At 38.9% G+C, this 27,622-nt stretch overlaps 1 protein-coding gene across 12 annotated transcripts in view; it reads left to right on the plus strand.

Annotated features, from left to right (window-relative positions):
- The window catches only part of TRPS1 (transcriptional repressor GATA binding 1), a 257,236-nt gene continuing 230,688 nt past the window's right edge, over positions 1,075 to 27,622 (plus strand). For 3 of the 12 annotated variants that reach the window (XM_021088994.1, XM_021089001.1, XM_021089006.1), the window contains exons 1-2: positions 6,396 to 6,926; positions 8,349 to 8,473. Coding sequence is in view for 2 of the 12 variants with exons in the window: in XM_021088993.1 (XP_020944652.1) it covers positions 1,176 to 1,215 (40 nt within the window). In the remaining 10 variants the exon portion in view is untranslated. Of the gene's footprint in view, positions 1,216 to 5,880; positions 6,108 to 6,380; positions 6,927 to 6,984; positions 7,591 to 8,348; positions 8,474 to 27,622 lie in introns of those variants that run through there. The other 9 variants (XM_021088995.1, XM_021089002.1, XM_021088996.1 and 6 more) reach the window with 8 other exon arrangements.

A 27,622-nucleotide genomic window follows, 5' to 3' on the forward strand; every position in this document is an offset into this window, starting at 1 on the left:
AGAAAGGTGGCTGCTGTGACTTCTGAGCACTGTCCAAGTACTGATGCACAAAGTTTAGAATCAAAACACTAACTAATACTTCTCATTGGATCATCTGGCCGTGTCTCTGTGGATGTCTGACCACCAGGCCGTTCAAATTGTTGAGATACACAAAGGATGAATCAAATGTGTGAACACTAAGATGGAATATTAACTAAACAGCAATTTTCATTACCAGATGGTCACACACTCACCAGATGCACATGGACACACACATGCTCACATACACACACTTCCATGGGATTCACAGGACCTTGTGAGATGCAATGCCTGTGGGAACCTGGATGTTTGTATCTATAGCCTCAATCAAATATCACATAAAAGCCTGATAATTTAATACCTGCAAAAATTAATAGCTATCAGTAGACTGGCATATGCTAAAATGATTCAATAATTTTATGTTAAACATTAAAGAGAACAGACGCCACTAGTTTTTAAAGAGATTATTTTATCTCTACCTCACTGCTCTACCTTTCCTAAGGTACACCTTTGGCTTCTACAACGACTAAAAATCCCTTCCCATCTAAAAATGTTCAGCTTCTAGGCTCTTTTCTATACTGCCACATTTTAATGCCTCAGATTTAGTTAAAGATCACTTAATTCACTATTTTTAGAGCAACATGGAATTATGAACCCAAACTTAACGATAATGAGGACAATATTTCTGAGGGGGACAAGCGTCTTCTCTGATACCCTGCCAAAAATATGCTGCTGAGATGAAGACCACCCAGAAGCTTCAATTGGCACATGATGCATCAGCCCATATGCATTAAAGGAAAAAAAAGGAACAGAAAGAAAGGAAGAAAAGGCCACATGGAGCATTTGAAACTTGCACTCTGTAGTGTGTTTCTAAGTAAAACGTCAAGAGCTTGTTCCAACCTCCAAATTCAATTTAACAGATGTTACTGAGTACCCATGGCTTGATGGTCTTCTGCCCTCAAGAATCTTACAGTTTAGTAGAGAAGGTTGTTAGGTCAATATTGTGTAAATCACTGTGACGAAACACTACCTAGAAAGAGAAGCAACTCCCATAGAAGCTTACTTCCTGCTTTGCCGATTCTGATGTGGAATTTGGGAAGGCTTCACGCAAAAGGCAGAATCTGAGTTTGATCTCCCAAGAAGAGAGGATTTTCAGCATGGAGAGCTGGCATGAAAGGACCCTTCGAAGCCTTCCAAGTAAGTAGAAGGTGGCAGTAAGTATAAAACAAGGCATTTGAAATGTCAGCTGGATTGGGGGAATGGTGCAATCAGGGGGTCAGGGGGGTGTGGAAGAATGGAGGGAGGAGTGAGGCCAGAAAGGTGTTTGGGACTAGGATATGGGAGGACTTGACACCTCGGCCCTTTGGTGTTATTCTTTTGGGAGCTGGGGTCACGGGATTTTTGTCCTGAGGAATAAAAAAATGCAGAAGAGAGATGGTCAGATCTGGTAGCTCTGTGTAATAATGATGAGAGGGAGAGAGAGGAAGGAGGAAGAGCTCAATGAGAGATGATGACTTCTTAATTTGGGAAGAGTTCACGTGGGTGGAAAGAAAGGCAGTAAGAGGTACAAAAGCCTTTAGAAAGGAACAATGGGAAGACTAGGTGACTGATTGGATGTGGGGCCTGTGGGGAGGGTATTGCCAAAGATGTCAAATGTCTGAGGTTTCTGGTCCGGATGACTCATGCCTAGAACAGAGATAGGGTTTGTCTCTTTCCTTCCTCCTTCCATGCTGTCTGTCTGTATAGCCTCCTTTTCCTAAATTGTGCTATTTGACATGTATCATATCATTCAGCTTCACAAGTTTGAATTTCCACTGGAATAGTTCAGTCTGAAATTTAGGCACAATTGGGTGTTGGACTTGTTTACATACAACTGAGAGGTTAATTGCCCCAAACTGGGAAAGTGAATGGGATGGGACAGTATTGCAGCAGAAGATCATAGAGCAGAAGTTAGAAATATGGAGAAAATTGGAAAACGTCTACTTTTCAGGGTCAGATGGTGAATCGGGGTTAATTGAGGTAGGAAGTGCTGTCTCTGATGTGAGAGAAGGGGAAGTGAGTCCAGCTATGTCCCAGAGGGGTTTGGTTTGGATACCCAGTGCTGAGCGCTCCCCTCTAATTCTGCTTCTAATCTAGTGGGTAGTGTAAGAGTTGGACATTCAAAAAACCTAATGAAAAAGCAAGAATTGTTATTATTCTTTGGCACCCAGGCAGGGATTTTGTATGTATGTTCGTGTGCATGCATGTGTGCTATGTGTGTGTCTACACCTCAGAAATTTGTTTCCTCTTTTAATTAAATAAAGCCCATGTTTGTTGGCTTTTAAGGGTGGGCTGCGAGGCCCATCTGTTTAACTAGGCATTTGCTTGATACTGCAGGGGGAGGATTGGCAAGTGTAAGTGTGAACTTGAAAACCAGATACAGGCTATTTAAAGCTGAATTTATCTTTCATAAATTCACCCAGAGGTGTTCAGGAATGGGTAGTTTGGAAGATGATCATAATTTGTGCAGAAGAGCTTTTTTTTTTTTTTTTTTTTTTAAAAAAAAAAAAAAAAGGTTAAGTGGCGTGTGATTGCCAGGAGAAAGGGACTCAGGGGTGTTCATCTTTGATACATGCACGCTTGCTTCAGGTCTCGAGATGAAGGAGGCTCTGCTTCAGTAATTGCTTCTGATATGCTGGAAGCCAAAATGGTCTTCCATTTCCTATGATATAGTCCGGACTTCAGAGCAAATAATACATAAATATTTTCTGGAGCGTATGTGTTAAAGCAGTTGGCATTTATTTAGGACCAAGGGTTGTCAATCTTTGAGGTTTCTGAAAGGAATTGCAATTTATGACGTGTTGGAGTAAATGGTTGGATTACATTTCTGAAATACGTGTTCCATCAGGTAAAATCATTGTGATTACAGGCACTGGAACTGTAAGTTATGTGCTAAAAGGTTGAAAATGTAAAACAAGTATGCTTGTGCTTAACTACTAATCCCTCTTTGTATCTCTGCTGAATAAACTACAAGACAAGGGGGGGAAAAGAATGTTTAAAATAAGAAAACCAAAAATGTGTATTGTGTAATTTTGATAAATAATAAGCATTAATACATACAGCTCAAAGAATTGTTCCATCAGTGGTCTAGCCATGAGAGAAAATTCCAGAATTCAAAGAATTAAGAAAGATTATAAGAAGTCATTTTAGTTGGAAGTTGTTTCTTCGGTTTGCTTTTTAAAATTTTTCTTAATTTCTCTTTTCTTTTTTGATGTGTCCTATAAAAAGGCAGGTTGTCATTTTAACAGCCAGGCTCCATTGTTCAGAAATGCGTTGCAAATAAAAGCACAAGAAGAGAATGGTTTTAAGAGCTTTGCATATGTTTGACAGCAGAAGATAATAAATGTAAATAAATCTTTAATATTTCCCCTAATTCAGTTTGTGCCATGCAAATGTCAGGACTATAAAAACAAATCAACAAACATTTGAAGGAAAACAATATACATAACTTATTTTTTATATTAAAAACAACTGTCAAACAATTATGACCTCATGTATTAGTTGGTTGTTTTTGAAATATTCCTACTAGAATTAAAAAATGCTAATGCTACGAGGGCCTTTGAGCTTAAACATATTGTGTCCATCAAGAGCATATGTAATATATCTAAAGCATGAGGTAAAAATTTTCTTCATAAATTATTTCATAAATAAATAAGTAATTTGCTTGAAAAAGTTTACAGAAAATATTTGTGCTTTTATTAAGCTCTCCACAGATCTTTTGTGGTTAATGTAAATGGATTGATACAGACAGCATTTTGATCTGCTGTATATTCCAACTCGAAATACTAAAAGGAACATGAAGAGATTCTTCATGTCTCAGGCAAACTTCAGCAAAACTGAGTCCGTGAAACTTCATTCATTACATTTTTAAGTGACCATGAATTTGTTGGCTTAGTACCTGAAGTGTAACTTTATCCTTTCAATTAAAGAACATAATTCACCCTGAGACCTTTGGCTTTAACTTTTTATATAATATATAATTTGGGGTACGCTTAATGGTCAAATTTTTTATTATTGCAGGTGGAAAAACACTAGCCATCTCAAGGGTTTTGTGCTTGCAAAAAGGGTGTAATTTTATATTTTTGAATCAATTTAATCAATGATTTTCATGTGAGTAAATTTACACTTTTGATGACTGCTTGAGATTTGAGGGTGACAAAGAGGAAGATCACTTCCCCTTTTAAAATGTCATTTAAATCTTGGGGAACAGAAGGAGATTAGGGGACTAATCCTTGTGATGCATTACACCAGCTTTGCTGCTAAGATGTCATACTTAGCTTCAGTTTTTATCAGTTACGTACCAGCTTCAGTAGTTTTAGGTGGTGTTAACCCTTTAAATGCAAATGGTTTTACTATTCAGAGATGTATTTCAGAATTTATTTGAGCTAATATTTTTAGTTAGTCATGGCTAAAGAATGTTTCACTCAAATCCTTTTTTTTTCCCCTGAATAAAAATGCTTCTCACTCTGCCGTGCATATTTCCATAAAAGTTGGTAAGCTAATTTATGGCTTAAAAAAAGAAAATAAAGTTCTATATTTAATATATGAATATTTTTTACAGTGGAAATTGGTGGCGGACAGTATTAAATGACTCTAGTGTGGAAATATGCAGGTGGTCATTAGTAGCTGACTATGAGATTTACTGAAGGTTTTGATATTAATTTTCCCCACAAGCAGGACTATATATGAATCTAACTCTTCCCAAATCCATTTAAATTGATGATAACATATGAATAACTCTGTGCATATGAAGTTCATTGTTTTCTCCTTCCTTTAGGGAATATGTTGTTTGCCTCATTGTAAAACTGTATTTTGGATACTCTTTTACCTGACTAGCTTCTTTATTACAAGAGGATTATTGCTTTTCTACTCATAAAAAGTGTTTGGGACACAATACTAAAATTCTGGAATAAAAGTGGTACAAAAAGGAATCACCTGTCTGCCTGATTAGGTGTATTAAGCAGAAATGAAGAGCTTACAGAAAAAGCAGTAATGTTCTAAGAGCACATGCTTTTTTTTTTTTTTAAATGATTGTCTTTTCCACTTCTGATAATAGTATGTTTCAAAAATATACACATCTTTTCTCTGAAAAGATGCAAGAATCATTTAGTGAAAAATATTTTGGAGGAAATTACTTCATCTTCAACTCACAGTTTCATGATTTGTACCTCTCCAAAATTCTAATTTTAATCATTTTTTAGTTTGGAGAAGGGAGGATGTTTCTCCTTTTAGCACAAAATTAGTTTAAACTGACTTTTACTAGAGGAAAAACATGCCACTTAAAGTCACCCAACTGAATAAAATGAAGTCCAAAGCCCAAGAAATGTTTACTTAGTTTTTAACACCTACTATACTTCGAATCCTGTCTTGGTCCTCTTTTGTGCATTGTTGATCTTTAGAAGTTAAAGAAAAGGGGGGAAAAAAACCTCTCAATTCAGTAACTTCATGTTGAGGGAATTTTACTTAACAATGAGAGTATCTGAAGATGTGAACTGGTAAAAAGAATGCCATGCTTAATTCAGAACTGCTTAATTCAGAATTGCTTAATTCAGAATTCCTTATCTGCTACTAAAAACCCCAAAGAGCAGCAGGTATTAATCTTGCCGCATTTGAATAGTGTTCCCATTTTATCTATTTGTAGTACCCCCTTTAGGCACCCATTGAGCTTGCTAGCTTCTCCCCAGCTCAGAAAACCATAGCAACCTCAGTCTGTACTTCTCCAACTTAGGACAGAGTTCAAGTTGTTCTCCTCCAGCCCCCTTGCCATCAGATGCATGGGAAGCCCTGACCACCAGCTAGGTGTCCTAAGATTTCTTCACGTCCTAGAAAAAGGGCGGGGGAGGGAACGCGCACGCACACTCACACACACACACACACACACACACTGCGTCGTTTAATTGGAAGCAAGAAGGGAAAGTAAAAACCGAAAAGGTAAACACTTTCAGAGTTCTTTTGATTGTTCAGGAGGAGCATCTCTGAGTGTTTGGGGACCGTCGGTTGGGCCGCCACGCACTAGCCCCCACCTGATCCCCCTCCCACCTCCCCCCAAGGTAGGTCCTCCTCTTTATCACATTATTCCTAAAGCTTGCGGATTTTTTCTCCTTTTCCAGCCCGCACGTTCCCACATGGGGGGTGGGGGAAGAGGAGGGGGGAGAGGCGGGCGGGAAGGTAGCCGGGTCCCTGAACCGCGCAGTTCTCATTCGCCGCGCTCGGACTCGGGCGAAGTTCTCGCGCAGCCGGCTGGCCGCGGCCGGGGCCGGTCCGGGCGGGCGGCGGCGGCTGGTGCTCGGAGCCGGGCGGGGCGGCGGCGGCGGCGGCGGCGGCGGCAGCGCGGGGACGCGCGCTGTCTCTTTAAGGGAGCTCGGTCTGGGGTGGCGCTTTCCTCCGCGAAGGCTCCTTTGATATTAATAGTGTTGGTGTCTTGAAACTGACGTAATGCGCGGAGACTGAGGTCCTGACAAGCGATAACATTTCTGATAAAGACCCGATCTCACTGCAATCTCAAACGTCCTCTTTTTTGGTGCTGCTCCTTTCTCCAGACTCCGCGTCCTCTCGACCGCTCTCTCGCCTTCCTATTTTTTTTTTTTTAAACAAAAAACAACACCCCCTCCCCTCTCCCACCCGGCACCGGGCACATCCTTGCTCTATTTCCTTTCTCTTTCTCTCTCAATCTCTCTCTCTCTCTCCTTTTTTATTAAGGGGGGGGGAGGGAAGAAAAAGGGGGGGAGGCAGGAAAGACCTTTTTCTCTCCCCCCCCGCCCCAATAATCCAAGATCAACTCTGCAAACAACAGAAGACGGTTCATGGCTCTGGCCGCCGCGCCACCATCTTTCGGGCTGCCGAGGGTGTTCTTGACGATTAATCAACAGGTAAGGAGGGGAGGCCCGGGCGGGCCGCGGGGCTGGGGGCCGCGGGGGGTTCGGGAGGCACGGGAGCCCCTCGGCCGGGCCTGGGGAACCGCGACGCTAGCGCTGCGCCCGCGCTTGTGTGCGCAAAATGTGGGCGATCGCGAGCGGGGAGCCCTGGGAATTAAAAGTGACTTTCTTTGAAAAAAAAAAAAAAAAAAAAAAAGCAGAGGGAGAGTATGCAGAAAGCCAAAGGCAGGCTTCTCGGGTTTCACATGCATTTTCTTTCTTCCTTTTTTCGCGTGTGATTTCTCTCTTTCTTTCTTCCCTTTTGCTCTCTTTTTCCCCCCTTCCTCTCCTCCTTTTGGTGGGTCTAAGGCATCTGAGTCTTAGGAACGAACGACTTCAAACTGCAGTAGTCCCTGGAGTCAGGAGGGTCAAGTTCAGCCGCCGGGGAGGAGGAAAAACAAATCCCCATTTGCCAAAAAAAGAAGTTTCAGGCCGGTGCCCCCTCCCCCTCGCAGCCCCACTCCCCCTCGCTGTCTCTTTCTGGCTGATTTTAATTCTCTTCTACCGGGCGCAGCGAAGGAGCTGGGGGTGGCCGGACCCCAGGGGCCGCCGCCGCCGCTGCAAGTTTTCTGGGGCTCCTGACAAGCGGGGAGCAGACTAGACACCAGCATGCAGAGTAGTAAGTTGTTCGAACTCGGGAGGGCCGGGAGGGTCTCAGAGAGGGGCCTTCGTGTGGTCCCCAAAGAGGGAAAACAGTACAGGACTGGCGTTGGCTTTGAAGAGTTTGCAAAGCCAGGCTTCAAACTTTTTTCCCTTAAAGGCCCAGCTGGGCTGGAGATGGAGGGTGTCGCATCCCCTGATGCACCCGTCTCTGCGCGGCTCAGGGCAGCTCCGCCGTGGGGTATTTGCCCTGTCCGTGCCATGTGGCAGGCCTTGCAGCCAGGGCGCTTCCCGTAGGGGCTGAGGAAGGGGCAGACTTCCTCTGCGGTGCGGATGATGGGCCCAGTGTCGCGGGTCAGCGGACACTGGCCGGTGATTAAATGCCTGACAGCGGTGGGACATCAGGCGGACAGGCGCTCTGCCTTCTGTCTAGTTCCTGTTTGGGTTCTAGAGAAACGCATCCTTGAAAGGCCAAGGCAAACACCGCTGTCCCTTCAAATAACTCCAGGATTGTAAGACCCCATGAATAATTTGAGGGTGAGGTCGAGGTGGGAGCCTTTTGAAGTGCAAAACTGTTTTTGTGGCTGGGAAAGCTTTTTTGTTAGTACCTGTGTGAGATGGTGGTGTTTCCCCTTTTCTCTGGGGAAAGTCAGTAACTGTTTTATGGCCCTAAGACTAACAATTTAAGTTAGAGGGCGAGAGGGACTGGTGAGTTTCAGAGGGAATCTTGGACTTATTAAATTTTAGGTCTTGCTTTACTTCCTCATGTCTTTTTAGGCCTCAGAATTGATTCCATGAAAGTTTTTGAGTAAGAGCGATGGATCTTAATGATGAATCAAAATTATGATAGAATATTCATCCTTATCCTATTTTGGAAAATCACGGCTAGAGTTTTAAGTGAGGTAAGTGAAGTGAGAGGCTGAGCGGAGAAGTGAAATCGCAGACCAGTTAGGCCGATTCATTGGACTTTTGTAGATTCATTGAACTTCTGTAAACGCAGCACCAGGTGAACAGGAAAGGGTTTGAGAGTGACAATAAATTCAAAGGGAAAATACAGATAGGGCCTGGGACAAAATTACCAAGAAATTATAACGTTAGGCCTGGTCGTTGGCTTACCATTTGATTGTTTAAAGCAAAAATAAAATAGGAACCTTCTAACCACGTTTTAGAACCCTCCAGCTCTTAAGGTAAAACCTATACATCTTGCTGGCATCATGTTACTTTCCTGCTGGTTTTAGGAAAAGTTGATCATTTAGAAAAGTCTGCCAGAGTTAAAAATGCATGGGGCAGTGAAGGAAAGTCATGCAGGCGGCCAGTTCTTGACGTGGACAAAATGAGAATGAAAGTTTCTGAGCTCAGTGTTGTAAAGTTTCTTGCGTGCTACTCATTTGCTTAGACCGCTTTCTCAGATATTCCACCGGTGCATGTATAAAAGCAAACTAGCTCAAAAATGGTGTGGGCTTTTTTTTCTTTCCCCAAGTATGCCAGGGTTGTGAATAAGTACAGGGTTTGTATGGGAAGATGAAGCGTTTCCTGTAAATTGTGATGCTGACAGGACAGTCTGGAAATGATACCAACTTTTTGATGATTTTTTTTTTTTTTTACCTTTAAGTGAAAGTTTATTAATGACGTGCTTCATCTTAACAAGTCAAATATATCGTTCTTCGAGCTTCTCACTCCTCAGATTTCATAACTTCCTTTTAAAGCTGTACCCTTGGATGAAAACTCTCTAGATTCAGTTCAATGTACAGGGCTACCAACGTGCTAAGGTTTGCCGATTATTTCTGGATATTAGTAATGTGAAAATAAAAGTCCTGAAGGGGAAACAGAGTTTTAGTGCCAGCATTATGACTTGATTTCTCCAAATGCAAGGCATTCCCAAGCTTTCTCAATACTCGGCTGGCAAAGTATTCTTTGCCATCATCGGCGAGCTGATGTTTATGGCTTCCTGATAAATCTGTTATATGTGTAGGATACTTTTCCATAGGTAGGAACTAAGCCTGACGCTCTCCAAATAAATGGTGGGACATATAGCAAGTTCCTTACAAAAAAGTTAGTCACTCCTTTGAATTTTAGACACTGTCAGGGTCTTTGCTGCTTTTTAGATTTTTGTCCTTTGTCTCTTAAAGGTAACATTAAAAGAAGGAGAAAAGTGTTGTAGTAACTGTGAAGTCTGGCTTGATTTTAGAGCTCAGCATTTTGAAGCGTAGTATTTTAAAGGATTTTATAAAATTTTCTACGTGCTTGCTTAAAAATAGGTTACAGTCGGTGTGAGTGTGCTCGTCATAAGTGAGTTACACATGGCCCTACCATATTTTCAGTATTATTTTTACTTTTCTTTTAAGTCACATACCACTCCTGAGTTTACTCTGATTTCCTCAGGGTAGATCTTGCTAATACACACAAGGAAATCTTCATTCATAAGGAAAAGCTTCAAAGCAGGGAAATGAATGCATCTGTGAAAAAGCTGCTTTTTAAGATTCTAGTATTTCAGTGATGTTTCTATTATTGTTGTTATTATTTGTGATGTGTGTGGTGTGTGGGGGGGTTGAGGGGAAGAGAGAAAGAGAGAGACAAGAAATACAGACCATAATTTCAACTAATGACCCCCATATTTGTATTAAATACCATAGGGGGTTCAGTTTTAATAAACTCTTGTCTTACCTTCTTTGTTGAAGTAAAGAAACATTATTGAAAGTTTTCGAAGGGCTTGTAGCAAGTGAATATTGAGCTAGAACTTTATTTTGCATTTGAAATTAGCACAGGTATTGCTAACCCGCCTTTAAATGCTTTTTATAATACATGTATGTAAACGTTATTTTTTTTTTTACTTCAGTACCCCTTTTGATGGCAAACAGTAATGTAATATATTATGTGTATTGTGTGTAAAGCAAAACAGACTTTAAGAAAGTTAAAGTCAGGTGTTTATAATTGATTTAAAGGGAAAATTATTTTTGTAATAAGTGATGCACTTAAACTGAAATGACTGGTGCACATTAAAACACATTCTTATTAAGATATCCTCTGGTGTGTAAAATGCAGCCATTCATTCAACAGGCTGACAACTTTCCACTTGGTATTTACCTTTGCTTAATTTAGTTTCTGCAGGACAGCTAGTGTGGTAGTCTGCATCTGTTTTTGGCAGGCGTAGAAAACTATAAACTCAGACAGTTCTGTCCCAAATATTGCAGCTCACAAGTTACAATCAATTTGATAAAAACAGGCAAGTTTTATGGACTTGCTTTCTGTTGTTCATCCCTTGTCAAGCTTTCAGGTAACAGAAGTTTCTTTCTCTTCCCCTTTTGCTGGTTATAAGTACTAATACCCTTGATAACTAATTCTGAGTCTTGTGTACTCAGCTTCCTTCTTTTTTGTTTATTGAAATTTGGGGAAATTAATGACAGCATGTCTAGACTTGGTTTTACTTTGATTGTCTCTCTGTGTGATAACTACCTTCATCTTTTGGTACCACCATACAGAATGAAGTGAATTCTTTGTTACATTACTAGTTATGATTTATGGAATTGTAGGGTTCCTCCTTAGATTAAAATATGAAGAAACTCTTACAGCCTTTATCAAGTTGAAATTCAATCTGATTCTCTAAGGACTTGTAATCATCATGTATAGAGAATACTAATGCACTTTGCGATTCTCTTATGTTGAAGAAAATTGGGCAGAGTTTTTTTATAATTATCAAAAGTATTTATCGCCCAAAAGCTTTAACCAGTGGATTAATGTAAATATGTTAAAATACCAAATGGTACTTTATACCCTGCTCAGTAGCAAATAGTGTTGTGGGGGAATAACCACTTTTAAAAACTTATCCTCGGGTGCAAGTGGGTCTTAAGCCATTTGCTTATTTGTAGAGGATATTCTATTAATTATATATGTCCTTTACAAATAATGTCTGTAATGTTGCTATTGTGGTCACCTTTAGAGTTGTCCTCTACTCAGTGGTCCTCGGATCCCTGGGAATGGACTTCATTGGCCTTTGATTTGGTTTTCTGTTGGGTATAAGAATGTAGAACTTGGTTTAGATTAGAGAGAGAGATTTGGGCTTAAGGAAACCTCTTTGCTGAATTTGCAGAAGGATCTATGGATGAAAATGATTTGAATGGTTAAGAGTTAGATGAAGCAGCTTGGCTGGTCGCTGTAGCCGTAGTAACTGTTATAGCAGCAGTGTCTACTTTTTGTCATCAAACTTTTTTTTTTTCCCCCTAAGAGCACAAATCCAAGTAGCAAAAACGAAGATGAAATTATCTACGTACTTCATATTGGAAGCATCGGTGGGAATCATTTTCAGATTCAAAGCTATGATTGAAATACAAATAACATCAAAACACCCCAAGGAAAGACATGAGGGATACGCTTTTCATTCCTCAGTATGTTTCATTAAAAATCAGAAAGAGAACTTTTAATTTTTAAAATGTTTCTAGCTCTTTAAAAACCTGCAGTAAATACTTTACAAGTAGCTAGACACCTTCCCTGGTGGTTTAGTTTATACAAGCAGGAAACTTTCTCTCCTACTCTTTCTCTCTCTCTTTCTTGTTTTCTTTAAACCAACTGACGTAATGCCAAACTTTGCTTTAAAAGAACAGACAGAAGTAATTGGTAGCTTTTAACTTTTAATAATGTTCTGGATTGGTTTTAGTGGCCAAAATGCCATTAAAAAAAAAAGTTCAAGTAAGAACGGGCTTGTGGCCTGAGGAAGAAAGGCTCTGTTGATGCAGTTATTTTTATTCTGTTTTTCAATCTGTTATTAAAAATCTTTCCTGCTGAGCCCTGCTGGATTTCTCCAATTGCTGTCTGTGATGGCTGGTGCATTTCAGGTTACCGTAACTTAAACAGTTTTTGGGTTTGGGGGGAGAGTGTATATTTGTGTTGCATTGTTTCTTTCTTATTTGGGAGGGGGAGAATTTGTTTTTGTTTCATTTGAGATGAATTAATGAAGATTATCAATGGCGACAGGTCAATGAATATGTTTAAATAAAGAATGCTACACCTGTTAGCGAGAGTCTGAAATGTGGAAGTTTAATTGTGACATTAATCATTTTTATGTGCAGAGGAAGGAAAATAGATGAAACTTTACAAAAATATATTTTTAGATTGAAAGCGTTAATTTTAAGGGTCAGTTTTTACGGGCGTTTTTTTTCTCACAATTTTAGATGATAGTTTTTAACCCTATTATCACAGTGGTTTTAGTTTTCTTTTCTTTTCTTTTCTTTTCTTTTCTTTTCTTTTCTTCTCTTTTCTTTTCTTCTCTTTTCTTCTCTTCTCTTTTCTTTTCTTTTCTTTCTAATAGTCAGTTTCTCTCCTCCTGTTCTTACATAGGCAAACAGAACTTTCTCTGGTTGCGAGAAATCCTGGTGATGTTGGTGGACATCACGGCATCTCCAGAAGCTGGCAAGTAGGAAAATCTTTTCAGAGGGCAAAAAGATTTGTGCCAGTTTTTCCTTTCTTGGGGAAAGATACTCCACCCAGAAATGAGGCCCTCCACCCCATCTGGTGGGCCAGAACCCACTATCGACATTTCTAGGAGGAGTTGTTCATAAGGTTTAAATATTACGGTTACTTGTCTTAGTTTAAATCTTATGGTTCCTTGACTTGGATTTTGCTTTTAAGCCCAAATTTGTTCTGAGGGCTTTATTTTATTTTATTTTTTTCTTTTACACAGAGTGTGTTTTAGTAATAATACATCCTGAAAATGAGGTGTCATGCAGATACCTTAAAATGTCCTTTAAGGCATTGGTCGTCATCATAAAAAAGCATTCCGTCTGTTCAGGGACGTTGAAGAGTTCTCTGCATAGAAACTTGATGGTTTTGATTTACCTTACGTGTTTCTCTCTCTCTCTCTCTTTTTTTTTTCTTGTGAAAACTACAGACTTCAGTTCAAATCAGAGGCATTCTTTCTTTACCCACCGCTCCTTTACATAAGGATTTGTCTGGAAAAACTTTAGAAACTCAAGCTACACTTTGTTCGCATCAGTGTAGCAAGAGTCTCTTACACGATGTCTTGCTTTATTTTAATTTCACAAAGTTTTCAAACGAAACTCTCAAGTGATGGGTGTCTCTGTCATTCCATTTTTATTTCATGGTTGTTGGTTTATTACTGCAAAACTGAGGGAACAGTACTGAAGTTTGGCAAGAAGGAAAAAAAGGGAGGGAGGTGTTTGGAGCTGCCGTCCCTTAATATCAGCAGTTTGTTTACTGTCGACTGGTGGGGAGGGGTTGGGGAGGCTTTGTGGAAGATGATATAAAAAAAATTCCATCAGCTGCACATATGATCCCCTCCCCTTAAGGTTTACTTAAACAATATGTTTCGGTTTTGCCTCAAACCATTCTGCACCACTTCTCCTCCAAGAATCCACCACTAGCTTGGTTCCTGAGCGATTAAGGATGACACTTTGTGTTCTATAATGAACTGCAGTATTGTTTGAGCAAAGGTAACTTCTTTTGATATGTGGGATTTTTTGATAACTAGTAGTAGGATATCTGTAGTATGGGATGTCTAGCATTGAGAATGCCTGCAAATGCTCGAAGTATCCATGGTATGTTTAAGTTACTGCTGATCTGTGTGTATGCTCTTGTAGGTGTGTTTTACGTACACAGTGTATGTGGATTGATAATATGTAGATGTAGATACACTTTGATGAAGCCATCTACTTTGCTAAACAATCAACTCCATGCTTTCAACCATGACTCTTTTAAGGAGCTACCTGACCTACTTTATAAAGTCCAGAAGTTCGAAATGAGTGTGGAGTTTAAACATAATGAAGCCATCATGATCATAATACTTATACCTATGCTGAATTTACTAAGAAGTTTTAAAAATGACCAAACACTAAAAATTAAAATGCCGCCTTTCAGTGTATTTTAAGAAATGCTTCTGCAGATAATGTTTTTAAAGTCCTAAATTTCTGTTGAGAGGAACAGTTAAGTGACGGTGCTGTTTCTGAATGTATCTTTTTATGGGATAGCACTTTATAGTTTACAGTTCTGTCATCTCAAAACGTTATGCAGAAATAATATGGAACATGTAAAGACTTTGTACTATGATCCCATACGTTTTTCCCTAGGGTGATGGATTCTGTGCGTCACCCAAATGTGATGCTATTTGCCAGGCTTGTAATACTGGTTTTGAGGGTTGTATGTCCTATTTCATCAGGCAATACAGTACAACAACTTTGGTATCTAGGTAATTGACACAGTCAAAATAGGTTCTGGAAAATGTTCTAAATAATACTTTTAAGTAAGTCAGAAGTTAATGTATATTAAATTTATTTAACACTTGAATAAACAAATGACTCACTGTCAGCTATTTAAGCTTTCTATAATAGGTAGTGTTAGAGGAAAATATGCAAATGTCCATAGTTTATTTTCTGATTCTTTTTTCCTTTATTCGATGGGAGCATGGTTCTCTTAATCGCTTTATCTGTTAATTATCTGTATTCATGATAGTGAGGAGTATAGTATTATAAAGCAGAATAAATATGTTCATATTATCTACTGTATATGTCCCAAACGTTAAAAACGTTAATATTATATTATTAAATTGAGTATTATCATAGCAAAGAATGAACCCAATATAGCAGGACAGATATATCACAACTGCGACTTAGACGTTAAATAGATTTAGCTGTAGAAAAAAAGAGACAAAAAAAGGTTTTGCCTCAGAGCTTTTTTACTTATAGAATTTGGACGGAATTTATGTAGCTTACAAATCAACAAACGTTTTCACTCTAACATGTTTCTTGATTAGATTCTCCAGTATGGCTTTCAGTGAATCCTTGTGAATCATTATTTCTGTGTCTCCTTATTGAGGCATGTATTATATCTGAGAGCAGATACATCTATAAATAGTGTAAATATATACGGCAGAAGTTAGTTTGTGGAATCTAATTTCTCTATTACATGACACACTTCATGTGCAAAGGGATCAAGCATTACTAATCTATTTTAGCTTTATTTTTTTCCTGAGCTGTGCACAAGTGCAGCATATGATGTGTGACTTCATATTAACTTGGTGCATACATGTACGTGCACATATCTATATTCTCACTCAGACAGAATGCCTTTACATTACAGGCACCGAATGGAATTTTAACGTATTACATATATTTTTTTGAAATGACTTTCGTCTTTGTAATAGCCATTTGAATTACTTAATGCATCCCAACACCTATTTGAGGGTTAATTTAAACATAATTTGGGTTCTGAAATGAGAGCAAGATTGGCAAAGCAAATTAAAACAAATTTCTACTTATGGCTTCTTTGTGATGTCAATATCCACATAGCTTTAGCTTTGAAAGATGTAGAAATAAATATATCAGCCTGTTTTTTTTTCTCAATACTACTTAGTTCCGAACATGTAAAAGTTCCTAAAAGAGATTTTGGCATTTGTTTCTGCTTTACTTTTTTGATGCCATTAAATATTTTTGTGGGATTCTAGCTCACTTTAATTTTCTAAAATGACATTCAACTGGTGGAAGATTGGCCTCACGTGTGTGTGTGTGTATGCACATATGTATTACATTTAATCAAGGCCCATGTTACTAAATTTTCTCAATACATCTTAGTCTGATTGTTGAATGATTAATAATTCTTTACCATTTATTTATATATGTACCTTTGATATTGTTTAACATCATGTATTTTTCTGTATTTGGCTGCTAAAATTCTGTTAATAAATTGATTAAACTATAAATTGAAAATCCACAAATGATTACGTTTAATGCTATCTTTAACTTATTATTGGAAGTATAGTCTTTTTAAAGATTATTGCAAATTTTGAGCCTCAGTTTTGCAAACTCAGGTACGTTTGTTTTAGAAGCTAACCTTAGGTACAAGTGGCCAGTGTAAGCAATTATACACTTAAGTAATGAGTAATATGAAACCTCATTTTCTGTAATTTATAAGCAGATAGTAAGAGATGTTTCACTTTTGCATTTAGAATGAGTTTGCATTGCAGTCATTGGATGCAAGATGTGGTAAATTACTTAAAGAAACTATGTCATCTAAACCTCAGTTACAATGAACTGTTTATTTTACTCTCTGTCCCATCAGTGTTTATTCTACTTTGAAATGTCCCGTTCTGAAGACAATTTATGTTGTTGAAAGAGCGCCCTCATTATTTACATTTTCCTTTTTCTTTGTACTTTGATAAGCTTTGAGTAAGAAAGCTGTCACTCAAGATTTCAGGCCAATAGTAAAAATCATAAAGTACACATTTTCTGTGTAAATGTTTGTGCATGATCTTGCATGTTCACTTTTGCCAAACATTTAACTCTTTAGTGTTCCACATATTTGTGTACACTATGTACACACCTGTCTTTTACTTTTTGCTCCCAGGATAGCTCACCGTGTCATTGTTAACGTTTGATTATATGTATGCACACCCGTCTCTTTCCCTGAAGAATTCCATATATCACTGGCCATTATAAAAATTAAAAAGTGAGACACGTGATGATTAGAAATGGAAAGTGGGGGTGGTAGATTAGTGTAAGCAGGTTCCTTTGCTTTTTGTTTTTCCCATTTTTTGCTTCCTATTTTAAAAGATTGATGTATGCATATATCTGAACAGAAGGGGGACTTGGATGCTGTGCAGTCCATTATAGCATAAGGGCCTATTGCTCTCTCTGGCTTTCCTTATTGATATATTTTTGACATGGAAAGCTCTGACCTCTTTGCCTGCGGTACTTGGGAATGTTAGGTAAACTCCTTTGGGGTCCTACTCATCAGTTCGGGCTCTGTGTGACAAAAAGCATCCTCTAGCTTCTGGTGTGCTACTGTGCTGTTTCCCTTCAGGAATGGAAGCCCCGTAAGTTAATTTGGCATTTGAAAGCACAACTAGAATTTTTCCTTTTTGAAAATCCTCTGGATGGTTATGGTTTTCAGAGGAGTAAGCAGGGATCACGGGCAGCATGATGTTGTTTATGTCAGGATGCTAAAGAAAAATTACGCTGAGAGCAAGCATGCTTCCTCTGGATTATCATGCCATGCTTTATTGCTACTGTTCTATTTTTTCTTTTTCTTCTTTGGGATCTAATATTTCAGGATTTGGAGGAATAAGTATTTCTTCTTTCAGTGGAAAAATGTGCCAGCTCTAGGATTTTTACCTCCATTTCTTTAAAATATTTGGGGCAGGGGAGCCACATAGGAAGAGAAGAAGACCTTACATATTGTAAAGTATTAATTTGATTTGATTGTTTGCTGGTGAGCAGGCCTTTGCCATTCCATTTCTGTGAGGAAATGCATCCAAGGAAATTAAATAAAGTTGTGGTATAATTTTGCAACCATCGTAAGCACCAACTGTGACATATTTCTGGCAAAAAAATTAAGACAATTTTAGTTACTCAGTGCTTCCACCAAACTCTGTACTCCAGGTTTATAAATATGAATTTGAGCGTTTGATCATGGAGAATGCTTAAAATGAACGTATCATGATTCAGGGAAGGGAGTACTTAAATTATGCTCACCGTTGATGTGCTTTAAATGTGCAGGAAATAGAATGCCAGGCATCATGTTATCAGCCCTTTGAGATCTTAAGTAAAGAGTTTTACTTGTTTATGGTAGCTTATATTCAGTACCATCAAGCAGAGACTGCTTAACATATTTGCTTGAGCTGAAGTGAAGTTCAATAAATGATTGTATTTCCATCACAGTTTGGGGAATAAGGAGCCCTAGACTGGTAGCCATCTATGAGGGATGGTTCTGAGACTTGGGATTTATAACTGATTTTTAGGAGCCACGGCATAAATACAGTAATAGGTAGAAATCACCTTTGATAAAAGTCAGTTCTGTCTTTCATGTCTAGGAAAATGGAGCAGTGAGTGTTTGCTCTCTGTGTGTTTTGTCTCCAAGCAGAAGAAACTGACAGTTTTATGTTTTAAGTGCCGAAAGTTGTTCTTGGCTCTGTGGTCCCTGAGTTAATCACTGGGATGTTAACTTGATTTTTTGTCTTTAAAAAGTTTTCAAATTTTACAACGAAATATGCTTCCATTATTTCCAAATTGACATCCTGAGTTCTGGGTTGGTTTTTTAGAGAGAGAAATGTTTTCTAAGTTCTCTTGGATTGCTTGAAGTCCATTGATTTTTGAAATATTTAGTTTTGTTTTTTAAGCTTTTCAGAAAGGAGAGGAAATACTTCATCTTTCTAGAGTTTTCTATTTAATGTAGGATCCTCGCTAGCTCCCATAAAATGCAAATTAATTTTGCATTCATTTGGTATTCTTTGTGTGTGTGTTTGTATGTGTGTGTGTAGTATTTTCAGCAACTCATTTCGAAGCATCAGAAATTAGAGAGATCAGTGATTTTAGCTCCCCCGCCACACCTTTCTGTGATAAGATATTTTGGTCATTACTATGGAATCACTGTGGAGAAGTCCTTTCTTATGTCATATGCATACTTTTATTTTTACTTCAAAAAAAGAGTGACGTGGTGTATTTTTTTTGAGGTTAATTGCAAAAATTATGAACGGTGTAAAATGATGTGACATTCGGTTGTTTCTCATTTGCATCCTAGGCAGTTTGTATCCAAAATTTTGAAGGAAAAAGAAAAAAAATATTTTAACCGGCTTTGAAACCAGCCTAAGAGAGTCCTGTGGAGTTTTCCCAAATAAGTAAGAAAATGTGAGCTACTGTCAAGGCATGGGGTTAAAATTAAACTGCATATACAGCAGAGACTTTAACCTGACATACTTTACTCTAAAAATGTTTTAGTATAAAGACACATTTGTCTGGTGTCTCCTGTATATTATTTTTTGCAGACTACTTTGCTTAAAATGATTGGCATCCTTAAACGATAGTTTTATGTGAAACAAATAAGGCTGCTACTATCAAGAAGCAGCAGTTCTGCACATTCATCTTAAAGACGATTTTAAAATATTTTCATTTGAAACAAGTGCATCAGGCCCTAAAGAAACAGATACCTAATTGCAAACTAGTACCCATATCACATCCCCCAGCCAGTCGCTGAAAGTGGAATCGACTCTGAGAAAAGGCCTTATTTTCAATCTCAGTGCAGTGTATTTAATGGTATTTTGGTGTCTCCACTGGTAGAATGTGGACATTTCAACCAACCACCTCCTTGTTTGGCAAACATTTTGCCAAAAATTTTGGTCTGGTGTAATAAAACCCTGTTGTGGAATTAGGCTAATATGATGATTTCAAATCGTGTTGAATGTGTTATTCTGAAAGGACACTTTTAAAAAATTTACCCGTTAGGAATATAATGGAAGAGCCTGGATAGCACTTTTAGATTTAATTCAAAGCCCCAAGGTTCACAGATCCAGAAGGAAAAAAATTCCATAGACATGTCTTCTTTTCCAAATGTAGGAGAAAGTGGGGTTTATTTGCATAAACACCTTTGTACAAATAGTTGGTCAGCTTTATTTTGACAGATAATGATTGTGTAAAAATAGGAGCCAACACTCTGAGAATTTTAGTTTTTAGGTTACATTGATAAAACTGTGTGCAAAAAGAAGCTAAGAAAAAAGCAAATTCCATCTCCTGTCTCAGGTTAGATATAGATTGAACTGCTTAGTTTCTGAGAGAATTTGCCTTGTTCTGTTGCTTGTGCTCTAAAACCCAGCCCCGTCTCCTTTGCTGGTGGGCCCATTTTAACTGTGTGCACGAGCACATAATGTTCTGCTTCCCACGTACATGTGGACACGTGCATCTGGACTTGAGAATATTTTAGCAGTTTTGTTGTTGTTGTTTGTTGTGAAAAAGTAGACCCTGGCCAATTAAACACTTCTTTCCGCAATGGCTGAACTTTCCCTTAATGGTCAGTCTCGCTTCTGCTGCTCAAGTTTAAATTTTGTTTTCCTTTAATTCAAGTTATTGTTCAGAGTGGCCGTAGGTCCTGTTCTGCTTTCAGTGATAGAAAGCACATGAGCTCTACGCATTCTAGCAGAATCATCTTATTTGACAAGGGAGAAAACTGACCATTAAGTGAAATGAATTTTCCACAATCGCACATGATTAAATAAAGGACTGAGCTAGAATTGGTGTTTCATCATCATCCTCATTTATACCTAAAGCACTTGACAATTTTGATATTTGTTGAGAATATCTGCTCATTACATGACAGTAATTAATCTTTGTCTTTCCTTTTGTAGATGAATAGGGGAATAGAATTATTATTAGAATGAGTCTTTGGGAAGTTAATGATCATATAATAAATCAGTTGGTATATTCCATATTATTCTTCTATCAATATCTTATGAAGATATGCAGATCAAATATTTAGTCTAAAAGTTACCCTGGAAGGTTTAAACATACTGCAGAAAGCCTAGGCTTAATGTTTCTTTCACACACCTGAGCAAATAGATACCTCTTTGGGTTTATATATATAAAATCCAGTTGGTACTGAAGAATTGGTTATAAAATGGTCATTAATAAGAACTTAGTTTGTATTATTATTCTCCCTTTAGCTTGACATACCTCCAACATTTATCTATTTTGAGACCAATTAAAAAAAAAAACAGTCCATTGGAATTAAGGATTTTTTAATCTTTCAAGAAACTGGACTTCTCTTTACTCTTAACCCCCCATAAGCCCTTTGGCAGGTTGTAAACTACAGACAGCTTCTGTGATATTAGGCCTGAAATGTGCAATTAGTTATTAAAATGTGGTTGAGAAGCCATTTGTGGCATTTTACATAGACTTCCTCGGCATTTATAAAAACAGATTAACAAAAGAATAATGAAGGAACCTCATTTATTTTAAATGCTTTTCTTATCCTGTCTTGTGAAAGATTTCAGCCTACATATAGTGAGAATGAAATATTTTTAAAATATAAATTTAATCTGTATTTTTAGCATTTCTTTAACATTCCTCTTTTATCTATGACCCTTCTGTACAATATGGATACAATGAACATTTCTTTGTTGTTTATAGTTAAGCTAATTTTAATCATTTAATCTATTGATGGGAAAAACAGAAAAAAAAAATCTCTTCTTGGACATCTGAGGCATTTTACCTAGATTTCTTGTTTCTTTTAATCTTTCAGTTCCAGTAATTATGTTATATAATCTAAAGTGTTAATGCAGCTCCCCCATCAGTGAAATTTGTGATTTCCAACCTCTTATGCCACTGTTTCTATTTCTGTTTTAAAGAATTGCAGTGAATGCCCTCCAGAGGTATTGGACCCAAGACATCTCCCAAACTCTTTCAAAAGACAGCTTCAGAGGTGACTTGGGAAAGCAGGAGGAGTGTGTCAGTCTCTGGAAGTGGGCTGGTTTGGTCCAGGGTCTGCACTTAAATCAGCATGTTGAGTTATAAAGTGAAGATACAGGTTGGTCAGGTTTTTTATTTATCTAGGTTTTCTTCTGTTTGTTTCTTACCCAAAGGGCAGACTTGTCTTTTTTTTTTTTTTTTTTTTTTTCCCTCTGTACATATGGGTTTGTTTCTTTGGTTCTTTCAGGTGAAAACTCTTTATAAATGGTTGTGGATGGTTATTCTTTTAAAATGATGTAGTTTGCTTGTGGAACATTATCGTCTTCAATCCAGTTAGAAATAATTAAATCAGGGAGTAATGGAATGATCTTTAACATTAAAGAGCACTTCCAGAATGGATGAAGGAACCGTTTCAACTATTACGCTGATCATCCTACATAAACTCTCTTTCCTGGAGGGAGCATGCTATATAGAGAAAAGCTGAAAACTTCCATTACTTATCTGTTAAATATTTAGGACTTTCCCCTCCTCTTCCTCTGGCTATTAGCTCTTTATACAGTTGATTTTTTTTTGGCCCTGACTATAAATTACAGTTTAGCATACGATGTATACCTAATTGGAAGAAACACCATCAGTGCCTACTTTGCCCTAGTTGTTCTTAATGGTTTTCTTAATGTTATTTTGGAATTTGTTTTTCTGCTTGATTCTCTCCCTATATTCCTAGTATCTCATTTTCTCCTTTGACTTTAGGAGATTGGAACCTTATCCTGTGCTCTTGGCATTGCAGATCAAAATAAATTTAAAGTGGCCCTTATTCTGAGCTTTGTTTATCAAAAAGTACTTTTTGGTTGGCTTTTAACTCAGATCAAATCCAGATAAGGTTTCAGTAAGATGAGTTTTTGTATTTCGTTTTTTCTTTCCACTTTTTAAGGGATTTGCTTTCCTGATAAATCAGTATACATTTAATTTTACTTTATTCCCTCTGAATCAAAACTGTTCTCCCTGAATATATTTAGTTACTTGTGGTAAATGTCTTCTCAGACATTCTTTAAACTGTTTTATCCTGTTCTCATGGCACGTATTTGTGAACGAAGACTATCCTGCATGTTTTATAGATGATAGCTAAATAGCATTTAGCTTCTGCTCATTTGGATAATAATCCAGTTGCAGTTGTTTATGGAGTTTTCTTAGGATCTAGGAAAAGTTCAGTTGCAAGTGTGTTACCAATAATATAGTTACTGAAGCTGAGCAATAGGTTATGGTTTAGGCATTGGATTGATTTTAGGTAACAGTCGGCAAATAATGAATATAGTTCCCCTGACAGTTAAGAAAAAAATACAAGGTAAAACAAAACAAAAGGCTACTTTTTTCTTTATTTCCAGATGGATCTCATTTTGTATTTGGCATGGCGCAAAGTCTAAATGTTGCCCTTTAAGATTTATTAATTAGAACCTTTCTAAGCCAGATATGGAATCTGGTCTCCTTTTTCAGATAAAAGGTAAACCTACGCAAATATAAAAATAACTTTAGAGTGGAGAAATACCGAAAGCCTGAATCTGGGCCTCTCTGCATGTACATCTCCATTTCTCAACTTAGTGAACTCTGCCAAGACTCCCTTCATCGACACTGCGGTATTGAGGACACCGGTGGCATTGGCATCGTGGAAGCCAAGCCCAATGGTCTTTCCATCTGAGTGCACCTCTTAAACGAGTTGGGAGCTGCCAGCCATTCTCTTGAAGATCTCTCTTGGCTTGGCTTCTGGGGGCCCTGCATCCCCATCACACTCATTCTAGGCTATCCTTGACTTTCCTCTTAATCTCTGCAATTTTCCTTAAGGATTCTATGCCTTCACCTTTTGATCTGAATGAAATCACTCCAGAACTTCCTCTCTGGACCAAAGTTGGCCTCTGAATTCCAGCATCAAGTGGCCTTCAAACACAGAGGTACTTGTTTATCAACCTGTTTATCGTCATCAGCTTGGCATGCCCGACCCTAAACCCTGCTGCCAGTTTACCAGTTCTGTCTGTATGATAGCAGGTGTTCTATCCTCAAAATAGTACTTAGTCCCATATCATTCCCAAACCTACTTTCCTTCATGTCCTCCCCTCTGTGAAATGCCTTTCATCCAGCTTTAACTGTAGGAATTCTACCTATAGTGCGGATGTTGACTTTTGTCTTTCTTCTTCCTGAAGCCTTTCCGTTTCCACTCACTGAGAATTTAAACATCCCTGCCTTGTGCTTTCACTTATTTATGGCTTTAGTATTCCATACCAGAATCCACTTGGCATTGCAGGTGTGAGGAAAGTAAGAGCATACACAGTTTATTTCTGTTCTTTTTAAAGTGCTTTGGATACAATGCTTTCTCCAAAGTGTTGCATTAAATTGGCATTTAGGAAAAGAATGCTTTGGCCAGAAGAGCATAAGACCTTTAGGTGCTGAGAAAATTTTGAAATTGGGTTATCAGGTTTCAGAGAGGCAAAGGATTATCTGATGTTGCGTAATTGATAGCCATTTTTTTGAAGTCTGCCCTCATGTATTGTTCCTAAAGTGTAATACCGCTGGCTATAACTTAGGTTGTATTTTTCAATGTTTTCAGATTCTGTCTTTTGCTCTTTTATGTCCTTGAACCAGGTGTGACGGGGTCAATGAAACTGAGGTAAAGGGAAGCCCAAATACATTTGCCAACTATAGAAAAATGAAAATCTATCCCCCTCCCTTTTGTGCTTTCCTGATACTGCAGTTGAGGTACTAAGAAGGAATCAAAGATGCAAAGTGATAACCTATGGGCCCTTAAAACATGAGAGCTAACGGCGTTAGGCTTCAAGGTCATGAGTCAGGACTGTGTAGTTTTAACTTCCACATGTTGAGTATTTGTCAGCCCAAATGTTGTGTTCTGGTGTTTGTGGTTTATGTGTTGTCTTCATGATGAAAGTTACCTCTAAGTAGTCCACGCTTGTCTGCTAAGGGATCAAGGATTAGGTAGATCTTCAGAAGATCTAGCAAGGATACTGGTGAATGGGGTTTGTTGGGAGCTGAGCAGAACCGTAACGCTGCTTTGGGAAGCTCAGGTTTATGGCAGTGAAAGGCTATTGAACCCTTCTTTGCTCTTTTTAATATCTGTGTCTCCTTGAGAGATGGCCAGTAAAGTGATAACTGAATAATAGTTGCTTAGACATTTCTCATGTTGAAACAAGAGTACTGAGACGTCTCTGCATATTTGATTTTTACTAATCACTTTGATTTCATCTTAAAAGCCAAGGAACAATTTTTGAAGCTTTTTTTTTTTTTTTTTTTTTTTTTAAGGACTGTATCTTTGGCCTTCTCTCTGTAGTTTTTTTTTTTTTTTAAATAAACTTAAAAAAAAATCCTTTCTTTTATCTGAGAATTGGGAAGTCCCTTTGATTTAATACATGAATCTGTTAAGCACTTAAATATTATTTTAAACAGCTCTGGGAAATTATTAAGACTTGCTCTTATTGTGTATTCCCAAATCTGTATGGACCTGGAGCCATAAAGGAGAAATCAAGGACAGGATTTATTTGATGAATTTCTTTACTTCTAGGACAGTTCATTACTTGCAGGGCTCATATTTATCTATTTCTTCCTTATAACAAAACATTCCAAAGCTTCCTAGAAACCTTAGCTAATTGCATCTTTCAAACATACTTTTCTGATGTCATCTTATGTCTTTTAGCAACTTTGAAAATCTTTTGGAGGGGAGAGCTGGGGTTTTAAAAATAATATCTGCCTGAAATTTACAAACTATGTAAGTGACAGGAGAAAACATTGCATTGTAGAGTACATTCTAGTTAATGAGTAGGGGCTTTTAAATCTTCTGTACTTTTCCACCACCGAAGGGGTGCATACTTTCGGTTGAAAGTGAGTAGGCGAAACTTAGTCTGCTGTTCTGGTAGTCTTGGTGGCTTAGAAATCTCTTTATTGCAGTTTCATAATCCCTGACATGACTATCCAGCTCTCGTGTCTGCTAAATACAGAAATAGAGGAAGGAAATGTATGTTTTGGCTCCATTAAAATGTTCCTTATCAGACTGTATGTAGGAGGAGTGGACTTTGTTGAAGATGCCTCTATTTGCCAGCTGGACGGCATGTGCACTGGGCCAGTTTCCTGTCTGCTAAAGCCGCGTGCTGCCCTTTAATGATGGGAAGGGGACACGACTAAATGGGTTGGTTGTTGTGTTTTCACTTGTGAAAATCAGGGAGCAGAGGGCATGCAAACTTTGTCCAGAGGCTGGCCACTGTTTACAGTTCACGTGGAAATGAGCGAGTGACCTGTAGCAACAGCTGATTTGGTGGATGCCTGGCGAGCACTGATCACTAGAAAAGAAATGATAGCCACCACCGGCCACAGGTGAGCTAGTTTTGCAGGGGACAGGTTCGTTTTCCCGACAGGTTAGTTTTCCATTAGGGGCCACTTCCAGATGATGATAATGGGTCACAATTGTTGAGCACTCTGCTTGAGTGGCTTGTCATCCCCATTTCTCAGGGAAGTTGAATCAACTGCTCTAGCTTCAACAAGGAGCGGTCACGGCTTCAGAATTTGAACCCAGGCAGTCTGGCTGAGAGTGCTCACATTTGGTCAGCAATTTTGCTTTGGGGTGAGCAGGATTTTGAGATGCTGTTATGTTCTGGGGGTTCCACACACTAGGTGACTGTCGTATTAGTACTGTTCCTTTCGGCTTTCTTAAGCCCTAATCTACCTTTGTTCATTGTGGGGGAGAGAAAAGCCATCTATAAGACATTTTAAAGTCTGGTTTTTATCATAATTCACATGCAACATGTCTACAGAGATAGCTGCAATCTCCTGTTTAAAAAAAAAATCTGTATTAGTCTAAGTAACTGCCTCTTCTTTGGCTCCATTACAGTGAAAAGGCTGTGATCAGCAAACTCTTGTAAGGGGAAGTTGTTGAATGACGTGGAGCTGTGGTGCTGTCCTGGTAATCCTCTGGGCTTTGTGTTTCTTAAATTATTTGCACTCCTGGGTAACCGCCCCTGCTCCAAATGGGGTCTTGACAGCCTGGCTTTCTGACTTGGCTTCTGTGTTACAGACACAAAAAGGAAAGGTTGGTTTGGGTGAAACATACACACAAATAGAACCCTTCCTCATCTAAATATTAGCCGATTTGTCTCTGTTGGATTAATAAAAAAAGTAATTTCTATTTTATGAATGAGCTTTCAAGCCCCCCTGTGTTTTGGTGGTTAGTATAGTCCCAGCACTAAAAGCCAAGAGTAAAATTGCCTCTTTTTTTTTTTGAAGGAGGACTAAAAAATCAGAACCGGCGCAGATCGGGAACAGAAATAGGATTCCATTTTCTTTTAAGGGTTTCTCAAGAAGCTAGCCTGAGTTGCTGCTGTCGGGGAAGGAGGCTGCTTGCTGTCTGGGGCCCTGACTTTGAAGCTGCGGAGACCGGAGCTTTGTGTGTGTTGGGGGCGCTCGCTGTCGCCTGAGTCCCGGGGCCTGCAGCAGCGCCACGCGTGCCCCCGCCGAGCTGTGGGCGTGTTGTTGCAGGAAGTCCTGCGGAAGCAGCCGCGCTCGCCGCCCGCTTCCTCGCCCGGCTGCCCGGTGCGCGCCGAGCTCCCGGCCGCGCCGCCTCCCCATCGCCCTCCCTGCGCCCTGCCTGCCTGGCGCCCGCGTCCAGCCCGCCCGGCTTCCCCGGATCCCCACCCCTCGCCTGCTCTCCCACCTCCCTGCCATCTCCCTACTTCCCAACGAGTTTCCCTCTCTCCTCGAACTCTCTTCCCCCCTCTCGGCTTCCCCCTGGCTGCCTCCTTTGCTTGCGGCTACCCCTCTTGGATTTGACGCGCCCGTTTCCTTTCCTCCTGCCCGCCGATCCCAGGACGGGTTTTCAAACCCTCA

Source organism: Sus scrofa, chromosome 4, assembly GCF_000003025.6.
Source record: "Sus scrofa isolate TJ Tabasco breed Duroc chromosome 4, Sscrofa11.1, whole genome shotgun sequence".
In the NCBI taxonomy this organism is placed as follows: domain Eukaryota; kingdom Metazoa; phylum Chordata; class Mammalia; order Artiodactyla; family Suidae; genus Sus; species Sus scrofa.